At 41.8% G+C, this 27,287-nt stretch overlaps 1 protein-coding gene across 2 annotated transcripts in view; it reads right to left on the bottom strand.

Annotated features, from left to right (window-relative positions):
* The window catches only part of CLCN4 (chloride voltage-gated channel 4), a 44,224-nt gene that overhangs the window by 9,492 nt on the left and 7,445 nt on the right, over window positions 1–27,287 (bottom strand). For both annotated transcript variants that reach the window (XM_066313857.1, XM_066313858.1), the window contains exons 2-10: window positions 21,236–21,387; window positions 20,765–20,864; window positions 14,679–14,866; window positions 9,208–9,330; window positions 7,457–7,663; window positions 7,285–7,365; window positions 6,223–6,768; window positions 4,046–4,232; window positions 654–1,052 (exon numbers count right to left, since the gene is read on the bottom strand). In XM_066313857.1, the coding sequence (XP_066169954.1) occupies window positions 654–1,052; window positions 4,046–4,232; window positions 6,223–6,768; window positions 7,285–7,365; window positions 7,457–7,663; window positions 9,208–9,330; window positions 14,679–14,866; window positions 20,765–20,864; window positions 21,236–21,387 (1,983 nt within the window). The remainder of the gene's footprint in view (window positions 1–653; window positions 1,053–4,045; window positions 4,233–6,222; window positions 6,769–7,284; window positions 7,366–7,456; window positions 7,664–9,207; window positions 9,331–14,678; window positions 14,867–20,764; window positions 20,865–21,235; window positions 21,388–27,287) is intronic.

Genomic DNA, 27,287 nt, shown 5'->3' with positions numbered 1-27,287 from the left:
TTTCATCCAATATACTTGTTTTTCAATCCCCGCTTAGTCATCAGGTCAACCAGGAAAGGACTTGACAGTCAAATCCTTTAATGACCTGGATTTGGACTTTCAGGCAACCAGCCAGCTATCCACTGGATGCCAGACAAAATTCACCTGACTTTACCAAGAAACACTGTGCACTGAAAATTTTCCACCTGTAAAATAAAAGCTTGCATGTGAAGAAAAACTGAGACAGGGCAACAGAAAGGAGTGCAGGCTATTTCCTCACTGGATGACCAAAGTTCATGACTGCCTCAGCCGCTTCTGGAAGCCCATGGAAAGGGAAAGAAACTGAGCACTGCACTGGCTTTTGGTATGGTTCTGACAAAAATTCTGGCCATACAAGTTGAGTTTCCCTCTGTTGTCTCTAGAACAGTTATATTTTACTCTTCTGAGTGACAGCAAAATTAAGCCCACATGGGTCAAGCCCACAAAATTCTATCAGGTGGTATGATGCAATAGAAAAGCTTCCAGGTCCTACTAACAAGTAAAAGTCAGACTTGAAGAAAAAGTTAGGCTTGGTTCTTACTTATACATTCTTCAAGGTGAACAACACTGCTAACCTCCTATCTTGTAAAAACTCCTTTCAAAATCAAACTTTTGGACACTGATACTCTACTTACTTATTGCAAGGATCAGCTCTCGTCTCTGTGCAAATCCGATAAGTCTCTCGGAGTCTTTTGAAACCACCACTGGAAAGCCATTGTAATCAGTCTCTTTGATGAGAGTCTCGACATCCTCCACCGTCATGCTGTCCTGAGTCAGCACAGACAGAGGAGCTTCGCCGCGCCTTGGCCTCATCACGTCGGTCGCCAGCGTTCGGTGGGTAAACTCATCCTTCACATCCAGGAAGGGGTAGCCATTCAGATGAATGTGAGCTTCATAGATCCCTTCTTTTCCAAAGGCATCTGCCACCCACTTGCTTGTGACAGCTGCAGCCATAAGAGGTACAATGTACTCCAGGCCTCCAGTTAGCTCAAACATAATCACCACCAGAGAGACCGTCATTCGAGTAACACCACCTGCCAAAAAGGAAAAGACTCAAGTTTCTCTCAGTGCTGGTACACACACTAAGCAACTCATTTATATTTTTGAGCCTTACACTCAAAAATGCATGTAATTATTTATGCTGAGTACTTTGCCCTTGTTTCTCTGAAGAATGGTATTTTTCATCTACTGCAATTTTCATCAAAAAGGTTGAGTGAACTTGCTCATGCCAAAGTTGCTAGCATTGAAAAGCAAACAATGAATGCTAAAAGACAGAGATTTAAAAGCAGAAAGGATGCCAAAAAATCAGCTTTAATGGATACTTGAGAAAGTAAAATTGAACCCTGCCATTAGACCTCTAAAATGACTCCAAGGAGCAGTTAAGTGCCATGGCTGGGGCAGGTAGGAACATGGAGAGGTGGCTTCACCCCAGCCTAGCTGCAGTCATACTGAAGAGAAAGCTGAGAATTATCTTTGGGCACAACACGGTTATGAAATCCTACCTTAGAAGAGCTTAGGGCTGCTGCAAGAGCTATGTTGTAGCTTAAACTCTTGCTTCAGATATCACTATAGTAAACAGTTTGAACTGAGTACAACTTGGTTTGAGGCCATCCAGGCACACAGCCATAGGCAGGGTTGTAGCTGTATTTTTCAGTCTAGTCTTTCCATATTAATTTCATAATCAAGCTCCTTGCTCCTTCAGTTTACATTAAAGGATAAAAATAATCACATAACTGAGGACAATTGTATATGTATCTCTGAATTATTAGGTAACATTTCTTTGCCTCTGTTCAAAAGGTATATGTAATAAATCTGCTATTTTTAGGTCTCAAAATACAGCTCCATTTTAGATGAAAAATATCAGAAACAGGTCATTAAAAGATGCTTTTTATCTAGCAGCATACAGAAATATTAGATTGTTGATTACTTAACACTATGATCCAGATATGAATTTTGTCTGAGGAATGCCTTAAACTTCTGACTGTGAAAAGCTGAGAGCGAATACCAAAGTAAGGATCATTTAATACTTACTCCATATCTCTTACTTTAGGCAAGATAGGTTTTGGTACAGAACAGCTTAAGTACAAGCTGTGACCATTCTCACCATAGTATTAATACATGTCTCACCATAGTATTAAAAACCGCTGCACTTTAATTTGGCCCTTTAAAAGCAGAAGAAATTGCAGCCTCAACTTGAGTCCTGTGTGCAGTTTTGGGCACCACAATATAAAAAAAGACATTAAGCTGCTAGAAACCATGCAAAGGAGGGCCACGAGGATGATGAAGTAATGAGTGGCTGAGGTCACTTAGTCTGTTCAGAGGGGACTGGAGAGGAGGGGACTAAGGGGAGACCTCATTCTGGTCTACAGCATTCTCACAAGGGGAAGCAGAGAAGCAGACACTGATCTCTTCACTCTGGTAACCAGTGACAGGACCTGAGGAAATGGCATGAAGCTCAGTCAGGGACGTTTAGGATGGATATCAGGAAAAGGTTCTTCACCCAGAGGGTGAATGGGCCACGGGACAGGCTCCCCAGGGAAGTGGTCAAAGCTGATCCCAGGGAAGCCTGGGAGAGTTCAAGAGGTATTCGGACCATTCTCTTGGGCCCATGGTGTGATTTTTCAAGTGTTCTGTGCATGGGCAGGATTTGGATTTGATGATCCTGATTGGTCCCTTCCAACTCAGCACATTCTATGCTTCTATAATTCTATACTGGCTAGCAGATCAACTGTAACATAAGAGCCAAATTTTTGTGCGTTATTCATTAAATGAACATTAAGATAATTTAGTGTATAGAGGAAGTTCTTCACTTGTTTGGATAGTAAGATTCATCCCAGCTTTTTTTAATGTGTCTACACTGCTGTGGGTGTTCACATCCAAAGGGATGATCCAGATTGCCTTCATATTCTCTAGATAAGAACAGGCCTTTTTGAGGCCAAATTCATCTGTTCATTTGCCTGGTTTTAGATGTGTATTGCCAGTTAAGAGTGATCTTTCCCACACCTCGTTTTTCTGTTTTGACTGTGAGGGGTATCAAGACAGTTAAGCTCAGGTGATGATCTCTACATTACAGACATTAAATTTTCAAGCAAATCCCACCCTTCCTTCCTCTATATTGATTGCACAAATCACCCTGCTTTTCCAATATGAGCATCCAAATCTGAAATTTTCCAGCTCTTCCTTGAGTACATCTTTCACTTCAAACCTACCCATTAATCATGTGCTATGCCTCTCCACTATTTTTTCATCTGCTGCTGCTGATGTCAATAATAGCAACAAAAGGAGATAGAATATGCAAGTACATGAGGGGAAAGATATGATCAGGTAAAAAGATACACAGATGGTATGCTTGTAACATTCTTCTTGCATCTATGGCTAGAAATTTGATGCAGGAGATATTATTCAATGATCTTGCTTTAATAGTTAACAGATCATTGCTGTTTTATCCAATAAATTCTAATGATTGAGTGTAATCCAATATTGGCCTATGATCAAAAAGAAAACCAAAATACAGCTCAGTTGACCATAGTGTGACACACAGCCAAAATAAGACCCAAAATTTTTGCCTCTGTGTAGCTTAAAATTTAGCAAAAACTGGGAATGTTTTCTTCCTGCACTGAGAGACAGCACAATCTAAACAAGTAAGTTGTTTTACAGTTACAGTGAATTTCATTACATCAAATGGAAAACATGCAAGAAAGAATACTCCTTCTTGGAAATCTGCAGCCTTTTTTTTTGTTTGTTTTTTTTTTGGTCACTTTTTTCTTTTCTTTTCTCTGCTTTTTTGCAGATTACAAGGAGTAGGCATCGATGACTGCAAGCCTTTCTGGTGCTGACCATCTGGCAGATCACTGGAACAACCAGTAGAGGAAGCTGCCCATTCTTTAGCCTGTCACATCTTGATTTCAACCCCTGTTGCACCCAGGAACGCCAGCACAGCAGCTAACACAAACACAAGGCCCTTTGGAGCATGTTCCCAAACATTAGTGCTGGTCACACACAAACCAATGACCAGCAGAGATCTTACCCAAGCAAGCTGCTGCTCCCACCATAGCATAAAGCCCTGGTGTGACACAGTCTGCCCCAGGCCTGCACCAGTTCCTGAAGATGATCCAGTCGTGATGGTGATATGCCAGCTGCTCCACTCCAATTCCAACCATCCTGCCAGCCATGGCTCCAACAGCCATGCTAGGAATAAAAAGGCCTGAAGGGATCTGGAATGAAAAATAGATACATGAGCACCTTGACAAAAATTATCAGGATCAAACTATTTTAATTAACAGTAAGAGAACCAAGTTTCCATAGCCTCATGGCAGCCTACAGGGCTGATCCCCATGATCTGACACAGTTTTCTGAAGTGACTGAGTTTATGTGGCTACACGTCTATTAATAGCTTTATAAAATGTTAGTGCATTTTAAAAAGAAATTTTCAGTCCTATCTGCTGCATCCCATTGAATTAGGAAGATAAATGCTGTTTCTGAATAACAGTTTGCTTTTGAAGTCATGATGTTCCTGGATTTGCTTTATTACTTTCTCAGCAGGAAGTCAGGAGCTGCTGATGGTTCTGTCATAGCCTTGAGAATAAGCTTAACTGAAAATAACATCTTGATTTCACCCTCTATCAGATGGAGCACTTCATGGTTTCATTACCGCTTTTTCAGGCTAAATCAGACCAGATTTTAAATTAAATGTCAAATGAAGAATAAAAATTTAGAGAAAGGGGGCTGACTGCTCAGAGGCAACTAATTCTCCATCTCAGTTTACAATATATTTTCCAGGAAGCTCTGTGAATCATTACTTTGTTGTCTGCTCTACAAACAAGTCACAAATCATTTTTAAAAAAGAGTATTTAAATGAGGAGAGAGAGAGAAAAAAGAGAATGAAAATTTACTTTGCCTTGGCTAAGTAGTGTTCCTCTTAGATGTCAAGTGTACCAGCAAGTGGGAGATATATTTCCTGCTGAAGAAGACAATTCAGATCTGTGACAAGGGCTTGCATGGGGCTTTTGTTGTTTTCAGAGAGGAACACCTATTGTATCTTTTTAAGCCTGAAAATATACCTTGAGCTTCCTAGAGCACTTATAACTAATCACCTCATCAGCACAGCCCAGAGGCATCTAGGGCTGGTAACAGCAGATGCTACAGCCCCCATCATATTGTGTTAACTTTGCTGATGAAGTTGGATTGAGTCTTCCAGATTTAGTAGGTCTGTTCTTTTTCAGACTGGTTGAAAGTGTCAATTGCTTCTAACAAATTTTAAATATATAGGATAAATAAAGAATCACATTTCGAATACAGAACCAAAGTTTTTAATGAATAGGCATAACAATGAGCTGTCAGCCATAAATCAGTTTCCAGAGTAAAAGGCCAAAAATAGATCATCAGTTCAAGTGTAGTGGTTAAGAGAAACATGAGATACTTTAATTTTGAGCATGGTATAAACTATAGTGTATAGCTAAGAAAAAGTTCTCCTTGTCTGCAGCCATCAGATCCAGAAATAAATGCTCAGATAATGGGAGCTGTAGGCAGACAGAACCTGTTTTCTATGTGTTCTATTAATCAGATATATAGAGCTCACCACAGACCACTTGGTATATATGGAAAGCTTGGATAAATTGTTCTTCGACCTTTCATCCCTCATTTATGGGGAGAAGGAGCTGTTGAAGGAAAAAGCTGCAAATCCAGAATATTCAAAAGACACATCAGTTAGTATGCTCATTCATTCCCCTTTTTTGTCCAAGCTACGGTGCTTTAAAAGATTCAAAAATAGACCTTTTCATCCACTTTTATATTTCTGTGATGTTCTAAATGTGTAAAATAGTAAATTTAAAATTATTACTTCCTTGAGCATAGCTACCTTGAGGCACATTAAGACATTAATCCAACAAGACAAACAACAATGTAAATAGCCCATATCCATGAGAGAGCTAAAAAACAGCTGCAGTGGGAATCATCTTGTAACTGCTTATTGGTAACAGCGTGTTTAAATTCCCATACGGATTTCTTTTTCATTTAACAAAACCACAGATGACTAGAAGGCGGAAAAGCAGGGCTCATCCCTGTGCTGCCACAGAGGCCCAGAGGGCAAGGTGCTGGCAGGTGAGCCAGCAGCATCTCAGCTGGGCCAGGTCACAGCCAGAGAGAGCACAGCTGCCCCCCTGCGCCCTGCGCTCACGCGAGCTCCTGCGCCCGTCCCCGACTTACCTTCATGCCAAAAGTGAATATCGTGATGACAATTTTGAACACCAAAGCCAAGGCCAGCTGCCACATGGCAGAGTAGACTCCGGGGCCAGCAGGCCTGTCGGGAATGTCATCCACTGGGCGGGTCATGTTTGGGTCATTGATGTAGTCGCAGAGCTGCGAGGACTCCAGGGCACCGCAGTCATTGAAGAGCTCGGAGATGAGCTCGCTGGTGCTCCTGCGGGTGTAGGGGTTGGGGTAGGCGATGATGGCAGTGATGGCTGTTATCATGATGACCTCCAGCACCGGGTATTTCCCAAGCCTGGTGGTTTTCCGCCTCCTGCACCAGGCGATGTTGCATCGGATAAAGAGGGTCCCCCAGAGGCCCCCAAAGACACCGAGCAGGATGAAGGGGAAGAGCTCGGCCATGTACCAGGGGGTGTGGTACTCCACGTAAAACAGGACCAGTCGGCTGTTTCCAAAAGGATTGATGGACCTCAGTGTGAAGGCAGCCACCAGGGCAGCAAAAAATGACCTCCAGAGGGTTTTCAGAGGAAAGTAGTAGCTGACCTAAAACCAAGCAAAAACCATAAACATTTCACTGAGCGTGACAGAGGGTGCTTCCTTTAACTACCATTTGTTTCATTTGACTTTACTGCAAGCGCTAGACCTTACCACAGGCAGAATATGTTCACAAAGGTATCAGAAAAGACATTTTCAGATTTCAGAAAAGGACTAGCAACTAGTTTAAAACAGATACATTTAAATCCAGAGTTGCTGTCCAGAGAGTATAAGAAATACTTGACAAATTGGTCCATGCATCAGCAAGCTGAAGGCTGGAGAAACCTCAGCAGGGGGATATATTTCCATACTGAATCGTCTGATTTGTTTCCAGAAAGGCAGTGCCCTTCTGCTACTCAGATTATACTAAAATATCTGGTTATTTCTTATTACTGGAAATAATAGATTATTTTTGTTATAGAAGAAAAAATAAGCATATAAGTATTTGAAAAATAATGAGTAATCTTGGAGAAAGGTATCAAATTAAAATATATTTATTGAAGCAAGTGAACTGCCAGGTCTCACCTCTTCCAGACTAAAAAGCACACCTCCAATTGGAGCCCCAAAGGCAACAGAAACTCCTGCAGCGGCTGCAGCTGAGAGTACCTACAAAGCAAATATTTACATACAAGGCATGAGTTGTTTGAAACCCCAAGTATCCAGACAGGGAAATAGGAAATTTATGAGCAAACCTCACCTCTCTTCTCTTTCCTTCATTCTTGCTGTACTTAGAGAAAAGGCTGCTGAAGAAGTTTCCGCAGCAACAGGCCACATGGACTAATGGGCCCTCTTTCCCAAGGCTGAGGCCTGAAGACACCACCAGAACCAAGGTGACTGTTTTGATTAAAAGTGTCCATTTTCCCAGGTAGCCCCTAATAATGAACCCACTCAAGATGGTTTTTATCTGGAAAGCAGGAAGAACATGTTGAAAAGATGAAGAACCCTTCTCTACTCTGACTTTTCAAATGGAGTTAAAACTCCAGCAGAGTTTAAAAAGTTGCAGACTGCTTGAAAAGAGACAGTGATGGAGAGAAAGAAACTGTAGGTAGAGCAGCTTTCCCACAGCAATATCTGAGCAGGAGTTATGCAGACCACACTTTTACTGCTGTTACGGGTGGTCCCCATAACAGGCACTAAGGACTCTCACAGAGATCAATGGAAATATGAAACTCTTACATATCTCCTTGGCTTACAAGATCAGAGTTAGACTGGATTTGAGTTTAACAAAGCAGAAAAAAAGCAAATAAACAACAACAGACTTTTTCCAGATAAAACACACCAGAAAAGTTCTAGATATTGGAATCACTATGCCATAAAAGCATGCACATATTATAAAATGAGAAAGTCCAAAAGATCATATTTCTACACATTTTGTCTTAATTTTGCTAGAGAGTAGCTCAGAAAGAGCACAATGCATGTGCATGACACAAAGGCTGCAGGGTGGGATTTGGGGTTGGATTCCAGGCCTGGAAATGGGCTGGAGCTGAGCATCACCTCACACAAGGGATTTACCACTTGGAAACTGGCTTTATAGTTAACTATGAAAATTTTTAAAACCACAAACATATCAAACACATAACAAAGACACACACGACTACTTTGAAATGTGGAAATTATTCAAATATTTTAAATTATTTATGGTGAGTTTTTTGAAACATTTGGATGCTTCTCTTAGAGATCAAGAACAAAAGTATGCTAAGATTTCTGAGCTTTGGGCTGTTGATTCTGTCTGCCAGATTCCGAAATAACAATTCCAGTGGTTCCATAGCACTTTTAACAAGAGACTGCCTTGATTTCAAATACTTTTAACAATTCTGCTGGTTCAATTACAAGGTTCTTCATTTAACAGTTTAAATATGGACTGAGGCTCAATACGTAAAATACTGAAAATCAAGCAGATATTTTGGCTACTCTAATGTTGTCATGCTGGCACAATGTACGTTGCTCTGTCTTCAGGAACACAATTTGCAAAAGACATGCACCAGACAATTTTCAGACATCCCAAATGATGGGCATCTTCAGCAGTTTAAGAAACCTTAGCTTTGTAGCACACCCTCTTCTTTTTATTTTGCTTTTATTCAGAGTCTAGCTCAGAAAATAACTGGTTTTGTGACTGGCCCAAGTAATTTCATCCTAGGAAAATCTCTATAATCTTCTAGTGAGTGTGTCTCTTGGCGATGTTCATTTTTAATTCACACTCTGGCAATGAAAAAGTATGTGCATTAACCTGTCACAGTGACATATGAACACTTTTTACTATGAAAAACTTAGGTGATCACTATAAAAGCATTGAAAAGGAGTGAAGGCAGTGAGATGGAAAGACAATTTCCTTGTTGCTATGCTATCTCATAGTACATGGTTTTCCCTGGAATGGGAAAATGCAGTATTTTTTTTGTTGTTGTTGTTGTTTGGGGGTTTTTGGATAGTCATGCAAAAAGAGAAACTCACCTCTGGAATTCCAGAGCCACAGGCATAAGGAGCAAACACTCTGACCAGGGAGACTGCCAGGAAAGCAAAACATAGAGCCCACATAATGTACAGAAAATAGTTTAGAATGTAAGCACTTGCACCCTAGAAAAATAACAGTAACAAACATTGTTAGACAAATGCAGATTGGAAAATCTCTTACTTTTACTAGGGATCATGATGGCATGGAGCCTGATTTTTCTTTTGCATGTCAAGTGTTGCTTTTTCTCAGGAAGGACAAACGACTTTATATACTCCAACAATTTTATTACTCATAGAAAGAAGCAGCATACTAATAGATACCTAACCCAGCCCATACAGTCTCTTTGCAAGGGGCCCAAACTTACACTGAGCACCTTTCAACTATTAAAAAATCTAACAAACCCACACAAAGTTTCAAAACATCAAACAAATACATCATAAGGGCAAAAGCAATAGGTAATGAAAAGGCACCTAATGAAGGAATCTGCTGTGTTCATCCCATGGTGGGGGCCAAGGAGTGAGACCCTGATACTTGTTTTTCTGAGGACTGGTATTCAAAGGTCAGCTCTCCACACAGATGCTGATTTTTTCAAACATCCCTGTGTGTATCAGTAGCCAGTTCAGTTAACAAGAAGGGTAAAACCATATTTTTTTTTTCTATATAGTGCTGTCCACGATAGGGCTGAAAATAATTTGAAAACACCATACCTTGGCAGAACCCACTCACATCTCAGTCATTTTTGCCCTAATATTTTAAAATCATTCCAGTCAGTAATAAGCCTATCTTCAAACTGAGTAACTTTACTTTTCTAGCAGAAAGGGAATGCTAATGATCATTAGCAATGGTTGACTGTGCAGTGCCATAGTGAAAGCCTAGTCAATAGTGACCTTTAAGTTTCTACCTTTTTCCAATGGTCAAGTCAAAACTTTTGTTAAAATCTGTCTTGGAATACCTCTGCCTCTTCACACGCATTTTTTCTTTTAGATTCATTTCAAAAGCCCACCTACATGGACAAAAGAGAATCTACTCAGCAGCATCAAATCAATACAAGGAGCTTCAGCCTTCAAACAATATCCTGTAGCAACATGACACTACAGAATAAAAAACTGAGATGAATCTCAGTGGATGAATTGGTATGAATCTTTCACCTCTAAGTGAACTCTTCCTACCGGATGCATTCCCAGCTGCTCAAGAACATCAGGGCCCCTGTCTCTGCTCTGCAGGACAGCAGCCTGGATATCAACATTATGATAAATCAAGTAGGAAAACAGGCATTAATCAATTGTATCAGTTAACAGAGCTGGCCAAGCCTTGTTACCAGTCATAAAAAACTAAGGGATGAGAAGTCTCCCTGTTTTCAAATCTGCAAGGTAGCAAACAGCATGGATGTTTGCTACCTTCATTTTCCAGGTCTGTCCAAAGGAATATGCAGTAAGCACACTAACCCTTATCCTTACGGATGCATCTGGAAAAAGGGCAGCTTGTTAAGCTGGTGCTTGCAGAAGTTAGCAGCTGGCTTTGCTGATGGCAGCAGAATGCTGAAGCCGTACAATGTTATCCCCCAATGCCCGGAGACTAAGCAGTCATGGATCCCACATTTGCAGTGATTGACGTCCGGCTGTAGTAACCAAGGATCTTTGTTGCTACAGCTGAAGACAGTCTCATGAATGTCTTCTCCTAGTGCTTTCAATTACTAACAGCTATGACAATATTTACTCTTCCTCTAGAGAAAACTCTGGATATCTTGCCTCAGGGCAAAATCCTCCTGTCAGTGTGAACCTGGAATACCTCCAAAGAAGGCCAACACCATTACAAAAATTTGGCCCTACTAGGTTGAGAAAAAGCTGTAATTTTGCTTCTAAATTCACTGGAGAAAAATTAACTTTGTTTCTTTTTACTTCTTCTTTTGCATCTCAGAGGTCATAAGAAAACTCTGTCAGCTCGTTACTGCAGTCACACACACACCTACAGTGCCGTGGCAGGACCTCACAAGAGTCCGTATGGCCAGTTCAATCTTATCCCTTGGGACATCTTTCACTGTTACATTTTCCAGATATCTGGCATTCTGCAGGTTCAACTGCAGCAGCTTCTAATGATTAATAATATGAAAACCTTTGGGAAGTGAAGCAGCAGTAACTCAGTATGGCAAATGATTCATTTCTCATCCATTACATGCCATTACTGAGGCTCTGAATCAGTGAAAGTCTTGAGCATGTACGCTGGAGTCAGAGACTGAAGCAGATCACCAGCAGAGCTGATCCCGCTATGACCTTTCCCATGATAGCTCAAAAGACTCACCCTGGAAGCAATTGTAATGAAGCAAGAAGGAAAACTGAGCAAAATTTTGTATTTTAGTTTGCAAGGCCAAGCAATATTTCAGATCTGGTGTCAGTCCAGTTTAGATACAAATGGAACACAGTTGAAAACCCTCACAAACTCAGAACACTGGAATAAAACAAAACCCTCAGGATGCCCTCCAGTGTGTGGTTACTCCAGAGGCCCAGAGCTCAACTCTGACTCGACAGGGATCTCACAGTTTGCAGAATCTCTCCTATGGATGTTACAGCAGTGTGTGTCCTCAAGACTGACAGGCTCAAGGCTGCAAAACTGAGAAGTGGGTTCCAGGTTTAGAGGGGCTTCCTTGTCCTACAGGTCTCAGCTTCACGACAGGAGATCCAGAAGCCCTGGGATAGGAATTCAGTCCATTGCTGGATCCAGTGTCATGCTCCAGGGAAGACATGGGGTCATTTCCTCTACCCTGGACATGTGTAAGCCATCAAAAATGGGGTTCTCAGCTCTGGGGTTGGGACCAAACTGAATCTGCAGAACAGGGAAAGTCCAGATCACCAGTGACACCTGATGACCTTTTGATCTGCCAGTGAAATTGAGGTTTTGAAACTTTTTCGCTATAAAAAACCCTCTTCACATCCTCTTTGGAAGTAGTTCAAGACCAGAAGGGTGAAGGATAACTGGCCTACAAAACAGTGATTAGGGAAGAAAACATAGCTTGGTAGGTGTCTAATGGGCCATTATGTTTTCATAATAATTTATATCAAGCTTCTGCTTTGGGCTCATTTTATAGGAGCACCAGAATGGAAACATTTTTCAAGAGATGCCATAGGAAACATCACAATTCTCTGTGAAAATCTATGTACAGGTTTTATCACAGCCATAAATTGGCAAAACCACAAGGAAGAACTGATCTAAATCTCAGTCCTCAAAATGTCAAATTCAGTTGGCTATGATGAGAAAGAATCACAGTCATACATTAAAAAAGGAAGGCATGTCTAACCAGAGTATCTTTAGGGAAACTGTTCCAAATACTTTTTGCCTAAATTGTGCTCCAATGCACACTTTTGTTTTATAGGGCTCTTATGTAAATGTCAGGCACAAAGTGAAACATAGAAAAAAACCCAGCAAAATTATTCTCAAACTCAGTCAAGTTCAGTGTATTTTGATACCTACTAAAATTCTCCACCTCTATAGAAACCATACAGCACAAAACTTGTCCATATCATAAGCCTTTCGAGCAGAAGCCTTTTAAACAAAACTGAATTTTTACTTTCCAAATTCACATTTTTACTGGGCTTTCCCTGGGATTTCAGTGTAACACAAAGAGACAGATATATAAATAATATTTACAGCCTCCATCAGATCCTCAGGAACCCACAGATCTTAGAAGCCCATTTGTTTTAGGAAAGTAACTAAAACCAAGCCAATATGAACGTTTTCTTCTTTGTCCTACTGTGACAGTACACCAGGGGGTGAGAAGCCCCAGTTTGAACACGAAGTGAACGAAGTTTCACAGTGCTCACCTGGCTGATACCTTTTCTAAAGGCCACAGCACACAACAGTCATGACTGCTGGATTTAAGAAGCTGGAGAAAGCAATAAATTTTCTCAAGGATATGCATCTTTCCTGTATTCCAGCCAAAATAACAGCATGTCAAACACACACACACAGAGGATTTCCAAATCCCCTAATAATTTTAACAGTTTCTCTTTTTTCCCTTCCCACGTTTTTGTTGGAGTTTTTTGGTTGTTTTGTTTTGGTGGGGTTTTTTTGTTTTGTTTTGGTTTGGTTTGGTTTTATTTTGTTTGTTTTTATGTCGTTGTTGTTTGGTTTTTTCCTCTTGAATTACAACATCAGCCCCATCCTGTAGCTTTATATCAGGGTAATATTTATCCACTGTCACAAAGACACAGCCACCCAAAACATCTGTTGATGAAGACCAGGCAAACCTAGCAAACCTCTGGCAAAGGGAAGCTCAGCACTGTGACTGGCAACCATGCTGAGAGATTTTATGTGGTGAGAATATTCAGGGGCCTGAGCAGCCCACTTCTTCCACTGCAGTTCATTAGAACCACTGAAAATTGAGCTATAGCTATGCACAGACACTCTCACCTAGTACTGCTTGTCCTGTAAACCTAAAGCAGCCCTGAAGGGAACATGAATAACACACTTGCCTGGCAATGAAGGTGTCCTCAAACACTGTCTGCAGCACCAGGCAACCTCCACACTGGAGGAAGATCTGAGACAACCCCTCTAAATCACCCACTCACACATCATATTCAGTTTCTGTCAAATTCAAGTCAGAAATAAGGAGGAAGGGGGGGCTTGAGACAATAATTCTGCCAAGATTTGAGTCATGAAGGGATCAATATTATTCAATACATTAAATAACTTAGGTTGAAAATGAAATGTGGTTTCTGTAATTTTTTTACAAGTATTATCTGCCAAATGATATACAGAAAGGCTTATTTTTATTGTTTTCAAAATGAAACTTTCAGCTCCTTTGCTTTGAAACAGCATTCTTTGTATTTAAAATTACTACAATTATGAAAAAAAAAAAAGTGTAAGGGAAAAAATCTTAAAATAGAAGTTTCATGTCTGTCCAGATCAGCTTTTTCCTTTCCTGTCTAACACCCCAGCAAATCCTTCACTCTGGCCACCCCCAGAGAGCCAGTTCTTGGTGCTAGCTAGGTCTCTTGATGTGTCATAAACAAAATGATTGCAAGGGATAAACAAGAAGTTCTTATGCAGCTCCCTTTATCAGAATACATAAAACCCCATCTGCATCTGCAATCCCAAAAAAATCCCCCTGCATGCATTTGTCAGTGCTCATCTATTTTTTCGGTCCCATAAAATTATGTTTAAAAGGAAAAAAAGAAAATGCAGCTCAGGTCCCCTGGTGATTATGCTATGTGTGTTATGAAATGCTTTTAGTTTAATACTGATAAAAAGAGAGAAAAGAGAGTGCAATCTCACAGCTTTCCAGTTTCCATTGCACTGAAACCACAGGACCTCCCTCAAGTTAAGCAGCTATTGCTTGTGGAAATGTCTTTTTTTGCAGTGTGCTCAGTTCATTACTTTCTCTTTCAGAGAAACTCTCTGGAGGGAACATCAGCAAGTATGAAAAAAGGGCATTGCCTGCCCTGCTGCAACCCCAAGCTAATCAGGCCTCCCATACCTCAGACTGGCCTACAAGGAGCTCAGACCATTTCTGCCACTGGGGACATTTGTCCCTGTCATCAAATGTGGTTTCATTAGACGTCCAGCAGCACTGCTCGTGGCTGTACCAGAAGGCAGACAGGCAGACACCCTCTTTCAGGTCTGTCATCCAATCCACAGCTAAGTCTATCACTCCAGCTAATGTACCTGGGAAAAGAAACGCAGAAAAAAGAAATGTTGGCATTAAAAAAAAATGAAGTTGCAAGGATAATGTGTCTAATTTTAATAACAGAATAAAACCAGTGATTTGGGTAAGCAGGCACAATGTAAGGCTGTGTTCTCAGCCTGGAGAAGGTTCCAAGGAGATCTTATAGCAGCCTCCCAGTGCCTAAAGGGGCTTATAAGAAAGATGGGGACAGACTTTCACCCGAGCCTGTTGCAGTAGGGCAAGGGCTAACAATTTTAAACTAGGAGAGGTTGGTTTAGACTAAGTATAAGGAAAAATATTTTTACAATGAGGGTGGTGAAACACTGGAACAGGTTGCCCAGGGAGGTGGATGCCCCATCCCTGGAAACATTCAAGGTCAGGTTGGACAGGGCTCGGAACAGCCTGATCCAGTTGAAGATGACTCTGCTCATGGCAGAGGTGTTGGACAAGATGGCCCTTAAAGGCCCCTTCCAACCCAGACTATTCTCTGCATCAATAAATACAAATATACTAAAGAACTGGGGGCAATAACAAGTTTTTCTGACCCTCAATACACTCTCGTAAGCTTTTATTTTAATTATCATTTTCACACTGACTGATGGCCAAATAGGGGAGATTTAACCAATGTCAGGCCTGTAGCCTGTCCCAGGCAGGGTCCCCATCTGGCTGAGGTGGGGAGGACATCAGGAGGGGTCTCCGTAGACACACTTAGCCATGGGTCTCAAACCCCTCTCTGTATTTCAGGGACAAGATGGATATGTATGTTTATGTACAGCTTTAACACAGCAACCTTTTAGAAGGATGATTTCATTACAGACATAACGTGGATGCCAAATTCTGACTTATGGACTTAACAGAATGGGGCTTTTGATATGTGTGTACATTGATTAGCAATCTGGACATGCAGAATGAAATTTTCAAATCCTCCCTGTTGGCACAAGGCTCCTTTCAGTTTCTCCACAGTAATCACACAGAGCTACAGCGACACCCGGTGGCCACCAGACACAGACACAAACTTGCTGTGGCCAGACACAAAAAGAAAATTCCTGCTTCTCTCTAGGTCATTTGCTCATCGGCAATAAGAACCTGTCCCAGCAGCGCTCTCAGAGCAGGGGCGTCTCCAGGAATGCCAGAGCAGCAGGAATGGGGAGCAGGAGAACACAGAGGCAGACCCATGTTCTGTCCCTATCCCCATAGTTTCTGGAAATAATTAAACCACCAGCTGATAGAAGAGTCATTTAGCATTTTCCAGATCCCTCTCATATACAGTGGAAAGCAGAAGTCATCATTACTTTTACAAATAATGATTAATGAAATTTCAGGAGATTGCTAATTGATTTGAACAGAATTTATCAATGCATATCAATGTACTGGGGAAAAATACTTTGTAAAATGCAAACTGGTTTAGTTTTATGTTTCCAAAACCTATAGATTTGTGGATCCTGCTAAATATTAAATGATGTGAAGTAGGGGTAGGAGCTGCTCCCCTTTCCCCCAGCAGCTGGGGCAGACAACTGGGTCCAAGAGCTGGTTTATTTCATCGGGAACTAAAGTTTCCTGATTTTCATTTCTGTAAAAGAGACAGAGGGGAAAACACATTTCAAATAATTCAAGAACTTTTTTTTTACTCCAAAGACTAGAAAAAACCCACAGGTTCTTCTCCCACCCTTAAGAAGAATACTTGCCCCCACACTGACAAGCAGTGGTGCTCAGGGTAGCAGTGAAGAATTTCTATTGTATAAAAATAATCTGAAGAACTATACAGACATACCAGACAGGATGACCAAAAAAAAAAAAAAAAAGAAAACCACCCAAAAAACCCCAACCCAAAACAAAACAAAAAAAAAAAAAAAACTGCAGAAGGCAGAGATGATGTCTTTAACAATTATTTTCTTTCATGAGGATCTTGCGTTAATCTTGGTTATTCTTTTCCATTTTTCCCAAGTTTCTATGGAAACAAGGAATCATTGCATTGCTGGCAACATTGGCGTGCACAGCTTCCTGCTTTGCAGTGAGCTCTAAATTCTCCTCCAATTTTATGAAAGTTTCAGAAACAGGAAATTTTCATCTCTTGGACATGACCACCAAATGCTGTTCCTCTTGCACCTCTTGATGTATCTTCAACATTCTCTGTAACCTTCAAAGTTTACATCACACTTAAGCAGACAGCTGCATATTAATGCTACCTAGCAAAAGGCACAAAGGAAGACAGACTTTTGAATGTGTTTCCCAGTAAAGTTAATAACCATACTGAAGAAGAAACATTCGGTTTTATAATATAATAAGCTGACAAGCACCTCAGCACCGGTAAGAAAATATGCTTAAATTATGCAGCTGATCTGATCCTTTATGCCAAATTCTTAGGGATCCACATAAGGAGGAAAATGCTTTTTACTACATGCAATTTACTACACCAGCCTTCCAGAGAAAAAAAAATAATAATGAGGCCCAGGATAATAACGCAATTGCGAACGCTTCACCACCTATGTGACCAGAGATAAAAGTTTTTCAAGTTCTGAATTTTTGCAACTTTAGGTGAAATTAATGAAAGTGCTACACAGTTCAGCATCTCAAGGTCAAGCTTTTAATTTCTTTTGCATATTTTGGCTGCCAAGACTGTAAAAGAGCATAAATTTATCTCCCTGCTTCTCCCATCAAAGGAGCTGAGTTTGTTCCCCCTTCCATGTAACCTCCTGACTGGAAGGAAAAATAATGAAGTAGTTCAAAGCCAGACAATGCTGAACTTCATTTTAGATATTAGCCTTTTACCTCTCTCCTTTTCTTTTTGTTGATGATGGCAATTTTTTTCCTTTACAGTGCCCTAATGAGAATGCTAAAAATTTGCTTTGAAAAGATAGTCCCCATACACCTGTGTGAGAAAACAGGCTCACCCAAGTGATGCAGTCCAGAATTGCAAAGGGAATTCTTGCACATCCAGCCTCAGCATCAGAGCATTTCAGCATTACTATGTTGGCACTTCTTGTCACATAGCTTTAGGAAAAACAGACACTTGCTGATCTATAAAGCGCATATGCATTCAGTTGGCCAGTAGCAATGGTTAGGCTGAGGAACATCTGCTGGTCTGCAGGGAGGATGGGCCCAGCAAAAATTCAGACTGCCTTAAAAAAACATGCCTAAAATTTTCGTAAGCATATGTAAATTTTTAGGCTCATTCTTCATACATTGCTTTATACGAGGAAAGCATGGAAACTCAGACAGGCCCAGGTAGTGTTCAGTATCTTTTTCTAGATCGTTGTGTGAACAGTCTTCATCTGATCTCCCCACCAAACAACATTTGTGGGTTTTACTGTTCCTTCCCTTTTCTCTGCAGTTAGCAGGCTTGGCTATCAAAGCCTCATTTCCAGGAGCTCCTCAGTGCCCTTCCTACCATTTGAGTGTCCTACACCATCACCTCCCTCCAGCCTGACGTTCAAGGTCCTGTGGGTGCTTGCCACAGATTGGAGGCAGTGAGGGGCTCTGCTCAGGCTAATCTGTGTGTGCACCCTCACACAAGAAGCTATGATGTGATCCCAGTGGCTTCTGTTACATTCTCAATATACACTGGTGTAACCTCTGTAACCCTGAAGCTGGCCCTGCTGTGAGCAGGAAGCTGGAGCAGAACCCCTCCAGACATCCCTTTCCCACCTACACTTTTCTGGTTCTACCAAAGGATGCAGGTTTGATGACACTCCAAAAACAACAAGATATATATGTATGACACGATATATGTATCATGTATGCATGTACTGATAATGGATGGTCCTCTCTTTCCTGCCTCCATCAGCTTTATTTTGTTTGCTTGTGGCTCTGTGGCAACCAATACTGCTGAGCCCACAAATCAACTGAAAACTGATTTGACCAAAATCCATTTTTTCTAGCAGGTCAGAACCAATATTCATTTGCCCAGTGCAGCTACACGAGCACAGAGCAACAGGGCCCAGTGGCAGATGCACTGGGGAACAAGGATTGCTCCTTGCAATAGAGGTGCAGCTTTTGAGATATTCCAAAACGTGAAAGCTAAAGTTTACCAAACCAATGGGATTTAGGCTTCTATGTCAGTTAAGTTCCTTTTAAATTCCTGCGCCTGGGTAAATGACCCAAGTGCTTTTGAAAACTTGTGGAAGCCCCTGACAGCCTCTTCCCAAGAGTCCTGTCTTGCTGACCTCCATGCCCAGCACAGGGACAGCAGGAGCAGAACATTCCATGGGATGTCCTGAGTACTGCTGCTGCCTCTTCTCCCTTTCTCTCCCACTCCTTGCCATACTTTCTGCTTGCCTCTGGTAATGCCTGGACCCAGCTGCTCAAGGGTCCACCCAGTGTCCATCCACTGAGCCAGGACACTCCCCTTGGAGCAGCAGTAGCTTCTGCTTCTTCAGCAGAGGAGGGACCATGGAGGGGCCAGGCTGGTCCATGCAAGCCCATCTGATCATACAGATGCCCTTGTGGCACACTTTCTTCTCTGAGCAGGCAATATTTTAAGAAGAGAGGAAAACAACATGAAGTGCCTCTTGATTGCATCACCATCTCCTCTCTTAACCCCAAACCTGGTTGAGATACCTGACTAATTTGGTTTGACTCTCTGAGGTCAAACCTGTTGCTCTGCACCCTTGTCATTGAAAATGTTGCAAAAGCTACGAGATCTCAGCTGTAGCTTCCCTCAACTCCCACAGCCAAGCTGGGCATATCAGTGTTAGGCCTTATCAGAGGACAATGACACTGGCTTTTAGCAGCCTTGAGGATTTCAGCAAGGGGCTTCATTGCAAACTAGAACTGAATAAAACCTTCAGGGATGTTTTTACTAAAATGGGAATGTGTGCATGTTTACCATATTTTTTTTATGAGCAGAGGATTAATGAGGTCACTGGAGCCCTCAAGGGCTTGCTCTAACTTTATTTGCAGAGAGAATTCTTCATCCCAGATGAGACCAACCCTGGCCTTCGGGCAGGACTCAGCAGCTCTGGTAGTACACAGTCTATCAGACTCTCTTCCCATCTCACCCTCCCAACAAAGTTTTTGTGGAAACAATTACACGTCTATGAAATTACATAATTTGCCAAACACGTCACTTCAGAAATGTTTTCTCAAGAACTTTACCAGTACTTCTGAGGCTCCTAACAACTGCAATAAACATATTAACTTGACAGATGCTGAGCAGGAAATTCCCATCACCCCTTGGAAGCTGGGAAACTTCACATGGTGCTTTTACCAAGCAGCATGACATAGGAGCACCCTGACATCACTGAAAAAGCATAAAAAATGGCAGCTGTCTAGGCTGGGTCAGAGAAATACAGCTTTCCAAGCAGGAGGATGTGCTAAACTAAGGAGAAGACAGGAAAATTGAGGAAATTAATGAATTTGCCATGTGAGTTTGAGCAGGCTGTTAAATATGTAATGTCTGTCTGGCCTGGAAGCAGATCTGAAACCAAGTCTGAAACTGTATTTTGCTTTCATGCATACATAAAGAAGATAACCCAGTGGAAATAGCTCCCCTTTGAGTGTCCACAACCGATATTTTCCCCACATCATATTTTTTACTTGTAGAATTAAAGCGATGACAAGGGAAAAAATCCTCAAAATAAAACTGACTTCTGCAAAGCGAAGATTCAGAAAGTCAAACCAGCCCATCAAGTATGAAGCACTCAAATGCAGATTTCCCAAAGCAATAGAAAAATCCCTCTACTGGTGAAAACATTTTTTTCTAGGTCAGCACTCAAAAGGAGATTTTGCAAGTGGGTATTTTTATTTAGAATCATAACTGCATGAATGCGAAGTTGTCTTTTTAGCTTAAAAACAAAAACATCAATGGGAAGACAAAGAAGTGCAAAGAGAAGCAGATGGTGCTGCAGCAGCTCGGGTGAGATGCTTCAGGCATAGCTGTAGCACTAACACACACATACCTGCCAGTAGTCCTATGAGAAGCATTACAACCCATCCTGACCAGGCATCCAGCAAACTCTTGATGAACTCCCATATGGATTCCTTACTTTTGCTTGTAATCTGAAATTAAACACACACATAGATGTGGTGCTGATTGAGGTTGACAGTTTTAGAGTACAAAGTTTAAAATAATTAAACTTCTAGATGGTGGGTACAATTTCTCTACTCTCTACTTCCTTCAGTCCTAATGATTTGTTTAGAGATGCTCAGCTGATTAAATTGCAGCAGCCCTTTCATATTCACAAACTCAGGACATCCCATGTCCATGTATTTAAAAGTTCTCCTCAAGTCATCCCTTATCTATAAGTTTAGAAGTTCTCCTGGTGTTGTCATGCAACAGGAAGGAAGCAGTAACGTTGGAAAACCGCTTGGTTTTGTCACTAGCAGGATGGCTGTGACCCAGGCCGTGATGCACCAGAGGCTGACGTTACCTTGCGATGGCGGTCGGTGTCGCGCGATTTCTCCCGCAGCCAGTCGATGGTGTGGAAATCTTCATAAGTTCCAACATCGGGAAAAGGCTCATCCAGAAAATCCATCAGGTTGCCTGAACCATTCATGTCTCCTGCATTGACCATATTAGGATCTGCATGGAGAGGAAAAGCAAGTTCGTCGATAAATTCAAGCAGCTTTGTCAGGCATTTCAGAACCAAGTTTTCTGAAATACCTCCACGAGCCAAGAAGTCAAGACAGCATGAACAGCAGTCCTGGGGGGCACACACAGACTCTTCACACTTGCTTTTAGGAAAGCAGGGGGAGAAATATCCACCATGTATCCTACTAAAGCACAAGAGGAAATAAAAGACACCTGTCCCCAAACTACAACAAACAGTTACCAGAGACATTTGATGGGAACTTGGATGAGGGCATGCAGGAGTATGAGAATGTCTACTCCAGAGAGGTGGTCTGATCAGAGACTTTAGGTCAAGATGGGCAACAGAGGACATATCAAGATATCTGGTTTCTGGAGAAACCAGAATCAAAATACACAAGAGACAGAAACCTGACAGAGCAAACGTGAATAACATGAGCAGAAACAAATCTCACCACTCATGGTAATTGGAGTGCTATTGTGTGTGTGCCTCTGGGATACAGGCTCAGCTACTGGTTAAATCTGCACATGAGAAAGTGGCAGCCGGGTCCAGGAGGGCTCCAAAAGCTGGGCTGGGACTGCAGGAGACAACTGTGCATTTCTACATCACTTCTACATCAGAGAGTTGTTCTAAAGATGGTTAATCCCTTCCATCTTAAAAGAGATGCCTGGGAAATGGGGTTTTCCAGAGAATATCTAGTGCTTGTAATCTGAAACAGTATGTCTAAAAAAAACTGTTATCATGGAGTTACAAGGGAAAAACATGAAAACATGTAAGAATGGGGACATACAGAGACTTCTGGGGCTGTATAGAACACATCCTGCAGAGCCTGTAGCTCCTTGACTGACACAAGGTAACTTTTGCTGGTCACTGATGAGGCCAGCACAGCACCAATGATGACCATCCACTTTGTTCCACCACGTATAGAAACAGGAATTTCCCAAAAAATTGGATCTTTGAAACTGAGGAAATTTCCCAACTCTGAAATTGAAACAGGCAAAAATGTAGTAGATAAGCTTTCAGTAGACTGTCCATAAACCCTGATACTCTGCTCAGCCCTCTTTACTTAGCATCTTTTTTCTTCCCCTCTCCCCATTTTCAACTGTTTTACTTGAAACATCTCCATTTAATTTTTTGCCTCAGTGGTGACTTTGGCAATGTGTGAATACTCAGCTTTGTCTGTCTCTGCTCTCCACTGCACAGGGTTTTTGGGTGACACAGACAATGTGCTGAGCACAAGCAGCTGAGAAAAGCATTATCTTACAGGCGACCAGCAGGTCACCATTATACCATTAAGAGAAGCCCTTTTCAAACGCGGAAATCAAGTAATCTCCAAGCACCATGGTGTGTTTGTCTGAAAGAGAATCGTGCAAGTGAATCCCAGCCTGGGGAAGGAAACTCAATGCAGAGCAGGTGTCCTGTGCCGCTGCAGAGCACAAATAAGCTGCCACAACACTGGGTGATTTAAAAAGCAGAAGTTTAGAAGAGTGACAGCTGAGAACAGCGATCCTCTCGTTTGCTGAGTGAAATGAGAAGCTGAAGGTGCGATGATGGGGCTGACAACAGGAGCTGAAGCTGCAAGGGGACGCTGAGCTCAGTGTCCCTAAGAGGACTGGAAAGGGAAGCTGGAATGAGGTGAAAGGATTAGACCATGCCATTACTTTGTTAACACTGTGATACGTTGCAGATTATTTCCTTCACCCTATTCTTCCCATAGAGCAAAGAAGGACCTGTAAAGAACATGCAGCTCAGACTGTCTGCCTGCACAAGGCAGCACCCTCTGCTAAATAAAAAAAACTTCTGGAAACTCTTCTGGAAACTGAAAGCATTGGCAAGTTTTCCTTCATACCACAAGAAAATTACCCAACATACTAGCTATATCACGTAAAAAATAGCTTTTTAAGTATGTTGTCAATGCCCAGCACATGACAGTATTGTGATGGATAATACCAGGCCAGACCACAAGTATGTACGATAATTACAATCTCAGTCTGAATCTATCCCAAAAATACGTGCTACACAACATGTCCAAGGAGAGAAAAAATGTGCTAGAGACCACAGGGCCATGGAAGATTAAGAAAACAAACAAACTTTGAACTCAAGGTAGTGTTCCAGTACCTGGAAATTGCAGTGAGCTGGATGATTGCCAGCCTTAAAGTTCACTCCAGGTACTACACTTTAGAAAGCAGAGATGTGATATCAGACTATGCAATATGCAAAAAACAATTTTAGTAAATAAAACCTAGCTACAGCACTTTAGAACTGAGTACTACAGAGTTCCCATCTTATATCCGATCACCAAGCACTATAAGTATCCCTTTTTTTTCTCTTTATTTTGCATTTATTTCTCACACTTTACTTTGGCATCTGTAATAATCTACAAGGTTAATTTCAGGACGAGCTAATTTGCCCTCCAAATGAAGCTTGTAGAGGTGCTTTCAATTCCGCCAGGAGAACTGGAGTCTTACACTAATCAGGCAGTTACAGATACTTAAAAATACATAAATTAAGGGCAAATTAACCTCGTCCAAGCATGAATTATAGCCAGGTGTACTGCAGCATTATACCCCAGTGATGGCAAAAGCATGAGCAGCCATGTTACTGGTTGTCTCATCTAGCATGAGAAATCTGCACTATACTCAGGACACTAAAACATAGACTTTTCACAGCTGATGACAGGAAATGAACTATTTACATTAGAATGAGAAAGATTACTTCACAGAAGTGATAATTTCTGTATTGATCACAAAGAGATGTCAGAGATAGACATCTCCATCTGTCTAATGAGTACAACACTACCAGTTCAAAAGCAAACATTGCAATACCATGACATGCAGAATTAGTTACAAATGCAGCTCCTCAGACCTGAGTGTCCAAGAGATTTGGATGCTATGATAGAGCTTATTGCATAAACTGAAAGGTGTTGAGTCTTTCTGAGGAATTGTCTAACATTTGTATTTTGTCCATTTGTTGTTCCATGTCTTAGACTTCCTCGCTGTCTTTTCCACTACTTTTGCAGATGCAGATGCAACATAATTTGTGCAAGGGCTGTTTCCTGCTGAGTCCCCGTATTCTTTTCCTAATAATTTCTGGCACTCCATCAGCTGTTCCTAGGGCAGACATCCAACACTAAACAGCCTGCTGTGACTCCTGGAGAGACAGTGGCCAGTTTGGAGCCCACTATTCTGTAATCTCTTAGGGATGTTTTCTGCTTTGCTTTGCCTTTATTCACTTTGAATTCCATCAGCCATTTTATTCCCTACAGTACAGTAGAGAGCCTTAACAGTGAACACTCATTTTTACAACTAGCTGAATGTATCTACAACTGAATGTGTTTGTCAACATTCTGCTTTAGTAATTGCGAACAGCTTCTTTCTAGAAAATGAACTAGAGAACAAACAAACCTGACTGAACCGCATATCTATGAAACTCACAGGGTTCTGGTTAGCAGACTTCCCTGGATTTAGACCCATGCCAGACTACTGTGATCCTGTAGATGTAGCAAAGTCCTGGCAGGGACTGAGTCACAAATGATGGGAGGCCACAGTGCTAGACTGACAACTGTGCCTCCTGATAGAGGCTCTCCTGGCTGCCACATAACCCTAGACATTTTCCAGAAATCTGAGGCCAGATCAATTGGATGGTCAGTCCCTGATCTCCCAGCTAGCCAGGTTTGGTGCACAGTATTCTGGAGGTAGTTACCCTACAAATATCAGAGGAGCTGCATGACAGCAAGCTGGAAGTAAGGGTCCAAATATCAGCCTGTGAAGGTTTATGACTGCAGGAAACCAGACAATTTTTAAACACATAAGGAAAGCAAAGAAAAGGTTCATGCAAACAAACTAGAGAAGCCAGAGTGTAAACACAGGGAGCAGCTGATGGACCAGAACACACCAACATGCACAGCTGGTACTACACAGACACAAGATCTCATCACATTTACTCACTTTTTGTTATTTTCTAAAGAAGCAAAAGGTAGTAGTATTATCATATTTAGAGTCACATTTTTTTCTGCAGGTCTCTCCATGAGTAAACTCTTGTTTAATCACAATTTTGATCAGCTGGGAGCTAAGTTTTATGGAAGAGCAATAAATCACATTTAAAGTGAAAATGCTGACAAACTCAGCTTTAGAACACTGTTACAGCACATGTAAAGTCACAGCTAGAAGAGCTCTATCAGTGAACTGACGTTCTAGGTAGTATGCTGACTGACTGATCAGAGATGAAATGTATTTGACATGGCAAGCACAGACCAAAACATCCCATGGTTCAAAGAGGCTGAAAAGTATACTGATGGAAAACAACTAGTTGAACGAGCATCAAAGGAAAAGTGTTGGCCCTGGCCTGTTGCTCCTAGACATGTTAGTTCCATGCTATGTTCTCCTCATCCTGTTTTCTGTTTTAATTGGATACATTGCACTGAGGCAGGCAGTATGATTTTTAATGCAATTCCAACAAGTTTCAAGTTACTTTCAACAGATCACAGTTACTGAATTACTTCAACACTTCAAATGTTTCTAGCAGACAAACGTTCACCTACATGCTTTGCTGTTTTCCTTGAAGTGGGGGGTTGCTATGTGACACATGACAGGATGCAGGCAGCAAAGAATACCTCTCTTCTGCTGTGGCATAAGGAATAAGAGAACCTGGCAAGAGGCTGGGAGAAGAAAGCAGAAGATGCCAGTTGCAAGTTTCTCAACTCACATTTGGAGTGCCTTTTTCAAGGTGTCCAAAGCATCACCTGCTCCATCTCTTACAAACGTCTTGCATTAGCCAACACACTAAAGAAGAACACAGTGTGTCTTAGGGCTTTTCTGTGCTCTAGTACCAACACACTGACTGATAAAACAGAGGAGATCCTATTCCAGGCACAAAGCTTTTGAATGATGACTCCATCAGAGCTGAGCCCACCACTGACCTGAACTGTTGGTCAGATGAGCTGTGCTTGTGTGGCATGACATGACAGCAGCTATTGCAAAAATGAAGGAGCTTGGGGGCTGTGAAAATCCCCTGATTTATTTTCTGTAGCAGTCAGTAATGAACAAGGCAATTTTATTGGCAATCCTCACAAGACCCCTTTGCACTGGCAGATGGTTTGCCACTCTGTGCCCCCAAATACTTGTACTGATGTCCAAGGACAAGCGTGGTGCCCCAGCCTCACGGCCTTTGTCTGCTCAAGGCAATCTGTCAGGCAAAGGCATCTCCTCCTGAGAGCTGTGTGCTCTGCCAGCATCCATCCATCCCCATTCCCAAGGAATTTAGACCCAGTCACAGAGATAGACACAGAGCACTCTCCTCACAGGGCCTGAATCCAGGCAAACACGCCAGTGCTGCCAGCAGAGTGAGCTGAACGGCAGAATCATGGAATGGTTCGGGTTGGAAGGGTCAGTGTTCAGAGAGTCCCAAGAGGGTAAGGCTGAGGGAGAAAGTTCCTAGAGCCAAGCATGGTTACACCACAGGTCTTGAGCATCACCTGGCCAGAGAAAATGGCCCTGACAAGCTAAGGAGGCAGCAAACAAGATTATTAACAGGGTCACCATGGAAGACATAAATGAAAAGTACTGGGAGATGATTAGGGGTATGTGTCTCTTGGGAAGGGGTTGGAGACTGAGGTCTGCTTAGCTTAGAAGAGACCAAGGAGGGCCAAGGTGGTGTGGATGCAATTCCCCTTCCACCACCTGCCATGCAGAAGATGATTTAGAAATGGCACTGTGGGACATAGAAGACAGGTAAACAATTACTAAACCTTCGTCTCAACAAGAAGTAAGATGCTGTTGGGTGGTGATTTTACAAGGAAGAAATCTTCAGCAAAAGCAAGCAGGCTGAATATCCAGCAAGTTAAATGGGTGACTTTCCATAGGTTAAAAAATATTTACAGGCAATTTAAGATTAT

This window comes from Sylvia atricapilla, chromosome 2 (assembly GCF_009819655.1).
Source record: "Sylvia atricapilla isolate bSylAtr1 chromosome 2, bSylAtr1.pri, whole genome shotgun sequence".
NCBI lineage: Eukaryota > Metazoa > Chordata > Aves > Passeriformes > Sylviidae > Sylvia > Sylvia atricapilla.
Note: the sequence above shows the minus strand (reverse complement) of the source record. Positions and strands in the feature narration are given on the sequence as shown.